This window comes from Chinchilla lanigera, unplaced genomic scaffold, assembly GCF_000276665.1.
Source record: "Chinchilla lanigera isolate Chin_1 unplaced genomic scaffold, ChiLan1.0 scaffold00668, whole genome shotgun sequence".
Classification (NCBI taxonomy): Eukaryota; Metazoa; Chordata; class Mammalia; order Rodentia; family Chinchillidae; genus Chinchilla; species Chinchilla lanigera.
Genome location: NW_004956069.1, coordinates 1 through 8,690, shown reverse-complemented (window position 1 = coordinate 8,690; position 8,690 = coordinate 1). Strand labels below are relative to the sequence as shown.

The window sequence follows — 8,690 nt, the reverse complement described above, 5'->3', positions numbered from 1 at the left end:
GGGCTTGGCCCCCACGCCCGGCGCTCCGGGCTCTCGGTGCCCTCCCTGCGGCCGCGCTGGCCCTGGCGGCCCGGGATCCCCGTTAGGCCCCGAGCGCCTGCAGGGGAGGGGCTGCGCGCTCCTCACCGCTTGGCCGCGCGGGTAGGATTCAATTTACCGGAGGCCCCGGGTCTGGGCCTCGCGCTGCGGGGAACCCACCTCGCTGATGAAGTCGCCGATGTCACCCGGGTGGGGCACCACAGGCCGGACAGGGTACTGGGGCTCCGCGCCCACCGGCCGCTCGTCCACGCGCCGCACCCCGGGGGCCTTGCTCAGCACGTGCTCCATGGCTTCGGGCTGCTGCAGCTGGCTGAGGTCGTAGTCCTGGGGCAGAGGCCGCGTCGTCAGGAGCCGCCCCGCCCCGTGCTGTCCCCGTGCCCGCACTGCCCCCAAGTCCTGCCGTCCTCAGGGGAGGGCCGTGTGCCCTCGGCCCGCCGCCGCCTCTGCCCCGCGGCTCCCGGACCCCGCCCAGACACCCTTCCCAGCCCTCGGAGCCGGGCCCTGCCCTCCCGGGGACGGTGCAGCACCGGCTGGGGTTGGCGCTCGAGGGCGGGTGGGGAGGACAGGCCGGGGAGGACACAGCCCGGACGCGGTGGGCGCGGGGGCCCCGCCCGGCTCTGCGCATTCTGCGGAACTCCGCGCGGCCCCTTCGGAGGCGCTGGTTGCCGCGGGCCGGGCGTCTCACCTGGTCCTCCTCGCCTCCGCCCTCCTCGTCGTACTTGAGGATGTTGTCGCGCACGTCGTCCTCGGGGTCGATGAGCAGCTGCTTCGTGTGTCGCTCCTTCTCCCGGCGCTTCATCCACGTGACGAACAGCAGGACCATGGCTGCAGGGAGGGACAGGTGTGAGTGTGTGCGGGAGGACACACCTGTGCACACGCGTGGCTCGAGCACGCACGCAGCTGGATGCACATACGTCCCGTGTGTGCACGTGTAACCAGGTGCATGCAGGTGTACACACACGCACGTGCACATACCCGTGGAGATGTGAATGTTGTGTGCACACGTGTGTATGCACACGTGTGCACGTGTGCATGTCTGCACTGGTTTGTGTGCCTGTGTGTTTATGTGTGTCCACGTCCATGCTCCTGTGTGCACGAGCAAACACACCCATCTGTACATGTGCACAGTGCATGCGTGCTCACGTGTGTGCCCACACTTGTGTTCCTGCCCGTGTGCCCGTGTGAGGCATGTGTGTGCAGTTTCCCCGGCAGCTGGACCGGCCCAGCCCACTCCCTGCTCAGGCAGTGGGGTGAGGTTCTAAGCCTTTGCTTGCAGCTTCCCTCAGCGTCTTGGGGGCCTGGCTGTCCCTGCCCCTGGGGGTACTGGAATCTACGGATGCTCCAGTCCCTTGCATCCTATTTGTATAGAAACTGTGTGCCCTGCATTCCCCTCCCGGTGTATTTTAAATCACCGCTTAGTGACCTCCAATAGCTGATACAATGTACACATTGTGTGGTTGTCATGCCATGTTGCTCAGGGAATAATGAGGTCTACAGGCTCAGCACAGTCACAAATATTTTTCTGAGAATTTCCACTTGCAGTTCAGTGAATCCACAGCTGGGCCTCCTTGCCCTCCTCCTGAGCCCACCTTGAGGAGGTGGCCTGCTTGGACTGGGGAGCAGGAGGGCGGTGGGGGGGGCGGGCATGAGTAAGCCTTTCTTTCCATCACTCTTCTGAACAGAGGGAGAGGGGATGACAGTGTCCTGGCTGGAGCTGCCGAGGGAGAAGCGTCCCCTGAGTTGTAGCTGAGCCTGTGGGAGCTCAGGGAGGACAAGGGGGACCCAGGCAGGGTCCATGAGCACGCATGCACTGTGCACATGTACAGATGGGTGTGTTTGCTCGTGCACACAGGAGCACGGACGTGGACACACATAAACACACAGGCACACAAACCAGTGCAGGCATGCACACGTGCACACATGCACATACACACGTGTGCACACAACATTCACATCTCCACGGGTATATGCACGTGTGTGTGTGTGTGTACACCTGCATGCACCTGGTTACACGTGCACACACGGGACGTATGTGCATCGAGCTGTGTGGTTTTCCTCGAAAACCAAAGCTAGAAATTCCCACCTGTAATCCCAGCACTCGGGAGGCTGAGGCAGGAGGATCATTGCAAGTTTAAGACCAGCCTGGGCTACAAAGTGAGCTGAAGTCCAGTCTGAACTGCACAGTGAGACCTTGTCTCAAAAAATCCCAAACGAACAAAAAAAAAAGAAATTCCATGTGACCCAGCTATACCTCTTCTGGATACCTTCCTGGAAGAGGTAAAGACATTGTACCACAGCAAAATAGGCCCACCCTTGTTTAGAGCAGCTCAGCTCAGAATAGCTGGATCTTGGAAGTGGCCAATTGTCCATCGGTGGGCAAGCGGATAGGGCAAACATGGCGTCTGCACACCAGGGCGCTCCACCCTGCCATAAAGAATGAGCGTCTGAGTCATTTGCAGGAGAACGGTTGCACCTTGGAGCCCCGGGGCTAAGTGAGACTCTGTGCCAGCCCCAACTGTAGGTAAAGAGCGGAAGGAAAGGAGACAGGGAGCAGGGTGGTGGACTTTCAGAGATGGGGAGAGCAGGGCCGGGGGTGCGTAAAGGACGGAGAGGCGGCTGTGTGTGCCAGCGCCCCGATGCAGGTGATCGCTGTACGGCACACATGTGCTAGTAACCGAAGGAGGGCAGTACCTGACCTTCCCACTGTGGGTGCAGCCGTCCCCCCAGCACGCCCCCCCCAGGTCACTGCCAGGCCCCTGTCCTGGCTGCCTGCTCATCTCCAGACCCCTGGTGTCTTTGTTTCTGAGAGGCCCCGGGCACCAGTCCCCATGCACACATCTCTGACTGCCCTCCTCGTCTGCGTCTGGCTTTCAGAGGGGTCCGTGCCTGCCCTGTGGGCTCAGGAGGAAGGGTGCATCCTCCCTGCAGCTCCCATGGCCTTCCCATCTCACAGGCAGGAAACAGGCCCAAAGACGCAGGGGCCGAGTGCAGGTGTGGTGAGGAGTGCTGGGAGTGAGGGACAGGGTCCCCCGAGGATGCGGGACAAAGCCCTGCTGGGTCCCAGGCTGTGGGGAGGAACTGGAGGAGGCAGGAGCCCCACCTCCATGAGCAGCCGAGGCAGAACCTGAACCCAGAGCCTATCCTGGCTGGACAGGGAGGATGGGAGGATGAGGCCTTGCAGAGGTGGCTGTGTCCGTAGCCTGGGCGCAGGCCTGCCCACCATGGGGACAAGACGAGAGGGGCTTGCAGAGGAGTAAGCCCCCCAAGGCATCACCTGCTGGTGCCCCCAGGCCAGGCTTCTGCTGAGATGGGGTCTCACACACTCCTTCCCTCATGCTCTGGAGAGCACCCCTGGGTGTGTCTGGGAGAGCACCTGCCTGGGTGTGTCTTCAAAGGAGAACCAGTTGGGGCTGGGGGTTTAGCTCAGCGGCACCCTGCCTGCCTGGCAAGCGGGAGGTCCTGAGTTCAATCCCTGGTACTGAAAAAAACCCAAAAAACCAAAAAACCAAAAAAACAACAACAAAAAGAGGAGAACCAGTCCCTACTCTTTCACACAGAGAACTCTGTTGCCCTGACAGCAGTGGGCAAGGTAAGTCTTGGAAATGAAACCGGCTTTCAGAGGGGCACACCTGTACTCCCAGCTCTCTGGGAGGCTGAGGCAGGAGGACTGCAAGTTGGAGCCCAGCCTGGGCAATTTAGTGACTTGGCAAGACCCTGTCTCAAAAAACAAAACAAAACAGAACAAAACAAAAACAAAAGAAAAGCAAAAACAAAAACAAAAACAAAAGAAACAAACAATGCCCCCCCAAACAGGGCTGTGGATGTAGCTCAGTGCGAAGGTCCTGGGTTCAATCCCCACTAACACACACGCACATGCAGGCACACGTGCAGAAGAGCTAGGACACAGAAAAAGGCAGAGCCCTTTCTCAGAGATCCGGGGTTTTGGGGCCGGCTGCTCCGGTCCGGAGGGCAGCCGGCTAGAGTGGGACCGCACCGAGGCTCCAGCCCACCCCGCAGAGCACAGCGTCGCGGCTCAGATGCGCATGGTGAGGCGCGTCCCAGCCGTCTGCCCCCTTCACTGTCTCCACCGTGGTACCTGCGCCGTCCGCGGGCCAGAATGACTGTCCCAGGGAGGAGGGGAGCAGGGACACTGGGGTCATTCCCTCACAGCCATCACTCTCATTCGGTTCGGGGAGATCCAAGAGACCCCTGGAAGGTGGGTCCTGGTTGTGGCCCAGAGCACAGTCCATTCCCTGGCGGGTGATTGGCTTTTGGGTGAGCATGTGACCTGAGCCAGCCCAATCAGATAGGTTCCTTGGAACTTTGGACAAGATGTTGACAGACGGAGCGGTCCTTCCCCCCCAACATCCACATGAGAGCTTCCTGCGGGCGTTTTAGGGTCCGAGGGAGCCAGGTTTTGGGTTACGGGGCTCTTGGGAGGCACAGTGGGGAGAGGGGGAGGGGCCAGGGCCCAAGAGACACCTCCAGTTCCTGGGTCGGGCAGCCCTCGTCCTGGGCGTGCCAGGAAAGTGCAACCCCGATTTCCCGTTATGGGTGGGGTTTCTGAGAGATTTCTGCGGAGGATGAGGCCGAGTGACGCGGCTGTGGTGGGGAGCCTGGGCTCCGGCCCGGCCATCCTGCAAGCGAGCCCCCCCAGGCCCAGGGCCGGGCGCACTCACTCAGCAGGATGACGATGCAGATGAGGATGGCCGCGATGGCTCCGGTGCCCAGACCAGCCGCCGCCACGGCGCCCACCGTGGTGCAGTCGCCGTTCTCGTCGCAGGGGCACACCTTGACCTTGATGACAGACGTGTTGGACAGGGGAGGGTTCCCAGAGTCTGTGACGGTGATGGGGACCTCGTACATCCCGGCCTCCAGGTACAGCACGCGCAAGCTCAGCTGGGCATAGTCACCTGGAGCAAAGCAACGCAAACGTTTACGGCGGGCAGCCTCCTACCCGGCAGGACTCCCAACAGGGGCACGCATATGATGGCATGAAAGCTGGAGCTACCTGGCTTCACACACCATGTGCGTGCGTGTACACACACACACACACACACACACACACACACACACACAACATTAAGTTAAAGACAGTGCAAGTGAAAGGCCATTCCAACATGAGGATAACAAAATAATTTCCCAACTACATAGAGTTTTACCAAATCAATGAGGGAAAAACCTCTCCAAAGAAAAACTGCCGCAGGAAGGTTTTGTGAACTACAGTTCACAAAAGAAACTAAACCAGAAATACATTAAATTTAAACATTTAACTAAACACATTAATTTACTTTAAGAAATATATATTAAAAAATTTATGTGCTGGGCATGGTGGTGCACACCTGTAATCCCAGCTCTTGGGAGGCTGAGGCAGGAGGATTGCCACGAGTTCAAGGCTGGCCTGGGCTACATAGCAAATTCAACCCTAGCCTGAACTATGTAGTGAGACTGTTTCAAAACAGAAAAAAAAAAAATATTGTAGTGAAGAGATGTAAGTGAAGCGATAGTTTTGGCTGCAGAGTTGGCAGAGTGCTTTGGAAGCGGTAATATTCAGCACTGGTGCAAGTTGGTGGACGGAGTGCTCTGCTAGAGGTCGAGATCCGCACTGCATTCCTAGAGAGCATGCTCAGAGCGCCGTCCACACTTAAGAACTCTGAGCCTCTTAGGCTCCACGTCTGTGTCTGGGAAACGCATGGGTTGGGGCCCAGTGAGTGCACACCGGGCAGACAGTGAGCAGGGGTCAGTGTCAGAGCGGCACATGTGCCCGCGTGTGCGTGCTGGTGGAGGACCTCGGGGCCTGCGGGGTGGAGGGAGCGGTTTGACAGCCGAGGCACGGTGGGCAGGGTCCCCAGCCTTGTCTGCGGGGCTCAGCTCTCTCCTGGGTGCTGCCCGGGAGCAGAGGGCCCCGGGGCTGCACCCGGACCTGGGGGCCCCCTCCTCATGGCTGTGCTTACCATTCAGGCGGGTGATGGTCCAGTTTTTTCGCACGGTGATGGGGACGAAGGGCAGCTCAAAGACGTAGGGGCCGATGTTGGGGTCGACGTCGGCGTCCGCCGCAGTGATGTTGATGGCGTTGAGGCCTGGCTTCTCGCAGACCTGCGCTTCCTTGGGCAGCAGCTCCGGGGCGTTGTCGTTAATGTCGATAAGATAGATCTGCAGTGTCCCTGTGCCGCTGGCCGGGGGGATCCCTATGGGACAGACACAGGGTGACCATGCGGGGCCACTCCTGGACTCCACAGCCACGGCCAAGCCGCAGTCACAGCAGGACGCACGCACAGGCAGCCGCACACACACACGCCCAGAGACACGGAGGGCCCAGCCAGGTGACGCACAGCTCCTCGTCCTAGGCCTCGCTGGCCACAGGCCCAAGCCCGCGCGAAACCGACACTGTGCTGCAGCCTGGGAGCCGCTGGGCTCTGGGTGGCAGAGAGTGCAGGGCCACGTGGACACACAGCCGCATGTGACACACACACTGTCACACACAGCCCAACACACCCTCTCCTGACCGAAGTTGCCTGGCCCGGCCCTTGTGAAGCCCAGAGGCGTCACAGTGCCAGTGGTGCCTGGGTCCTGCCCCTCTGGGGGCCCAGGAAGGGCTCCGAAAGGCCCAAGTCCTGCTCCCTGCTCCCGATGTCTTTCCTAGTCTCCCTGCCAGGCCAGGCCCAGAGAGGCTGAGAGTCAGGAACCCAGACACAATCAGAATGAAGGACTGAGCCAGGTGGGGTGGCACATCCCAGGAATCCCAGCACTCGGGAGGCTGAGGCAGGAGGGTTGCAAGCTTGAGGCCAGCCTGGGCAGCTTGGTGAGATCCTGTCTCAAAATAAACTTTAAAAAGGGCTGCGGATGTAGCTTGGTGCTCCTTGGGTTCAGTCCCCAGTGCTGCAGACTGCTTTGGGCACAGACCGTCCCAGGAGCTCCGGAGGTTGGCGCGGTCTCCACAGATGTCCCATCTGCCCCTGGCTGCAGTGTGACCAGGACTCTGCTGAGGCCTGTCCTTGTCCCCTGAGCCTCTGCACACCCAGCCCTGCCTTGGTCCAGGCCGGTGGTGCTGACAGACACAGGTCGTGCGGCCCGGGTGTGGGACACGTCTGTCCCCAGGCTTGGAGGTGGCAGCAGTGACAGCTGAGTTCTCAGCCCTTGCATGGCCACTGCTGACCTGACGTCAACAGCCGTGTGCTGGCTGGGGCTGCCGGAGCGCGTGGAAAGATTTCCTGCAGCAGGGCTCTTTCATCTGCCCAGAAACACATGCTGACGCACGTAGATGCCGCACGCCACACAGGGCTTGCCTTGGAAGGCGCTCTGCTGAGCAGCAGGTGCCCCTGCACATGGCTGGGAGAGGCGGGCGGGGTCCCCTCCACCCGCACCGCCCGGCCTGGTTTCTTCGCTGCTCCCCTAATGTAGCCTCAGTGCCTGGGCTTTGGCAGGCGAGGGCGGGGAGACACCTAGGCCAGGCGCTCGTCATGGGCTGGTGACCAGGCGGCTCTGGTGTGGCCGGGAGAGGCCGGCAGGGTGGCCTGTGCCTGGCTTTCAGGTGCCATGGTAATGGGGCTAGGCGACCCTGTGCCTGGCTTTCAGGTGCCATGGTAATGGGGCTAGGCGACCCTTGCTGGCGATGTTTCAGCAGCTCAGCACTTCCCAGAACACTCGGCAGCCCTTGGTCTGAACTCTGCGTGCCCCACCCTCTGGTCTCACAGGTCGGGGCCCATGGTGGGCAGCCCCTCTTAGTCCCACTTCTGGTTTCTTCCGTCTCCACACTCAGGTTGTCTGACTGCCTGGCCTAGAGACTCCTGTCCCCTAACGTCCACTTCTGCTTTCTTTTAATGGAAGAACTGGAGTCCCAAGTTTTATCTGGGATAAAACTGTCTATTTAGAAGACTACATTTCCCAGCACCCCTTGCAGCTGGATCTGGCTGTGTCTAAGTTCTGGCTTTTGTGAGCTGTATGTAGAGGTCTGTTGTGGTGCCTCCTGAAAGTCCTTAGAAGGGCAGGGGTGTGCCTTCATCCTGCCTGCGCCTCTTTAAGTTGGGCAGAATGTGGTTGTGATGGGTGGAGCACTAGCAACTGTTCTGGACCTTGCTGTGGCTCAGCAGAGGCACAGTTTGGCTACTGAGCAGGCCTGCATTCTCCAAGCTGATCCTGGGCGTCCACCTCCAGCTTGTGATGTGAGAGAAACTAACCCTCAGTTTTGTTGAGATTAGTGTCATTATTGTGGAGTTGCACCAGGCCGGGGACATACACGGGGGTGTCGGCCCTGGGAGGCAGAGCTGCTTTCCCCCTATAAACACTGCTGAGCGACAGCAGATGTGCAGAAATGGAGGAGACAGCGGCAGTAAGAGCCGCCAGGCTGTCCTCAGTGCTTTGCAGCGCTCAATCACATGTCAGGGACCAGGCATCCCCAACCATGAGAAGAAAAGCAGACACTAGGGGCCAGGATGCTTCCCGTCAGGAGCAGGGCTGCTGGACTGCTGGGTGGCACCAAGATCCCCTGCTGGCCAGCCCCAGCCCCAGACTAGTTTAACCCCAACCCTAACCCTAACCATAACCCCAGCCCCAGCCCTAGATTTAACCCTAACCCTAACCCTAACCCTAACCCTAACCCTAACCCTAACCCTAACCCTAACCCGAACCCTAACCCTAACCCTAACCCTAAC

At 59.9% G+C, this 8,690-nt stretch overlaps 1 protein-coding gene across 1 annotated transcript; it reads right to left on the bottom strand.

Annotated features, from left to right (window-relative positions):
* Nucleotides 1–198: 198 nt before the first annotated feature.
* LOC102007845 (cadherin-4) lies at nt 199–6,227 on the bottom strand (the record flags this gene model as incomplete). The annotated part of the gene is given in 4 exon segments (XM_005415167.2): nt 199–363; nt 725–864; nt 4,719–4,952; nt 5,994–6,227. Coding segments are annotated over 4 exon segments (773 nt in total), but the record flags the coding sequence as incomplete, so codon positions are not given.
* Between the last annotated feature and the right edge of the window lie 2,463 nt (nt 6,228–8,690).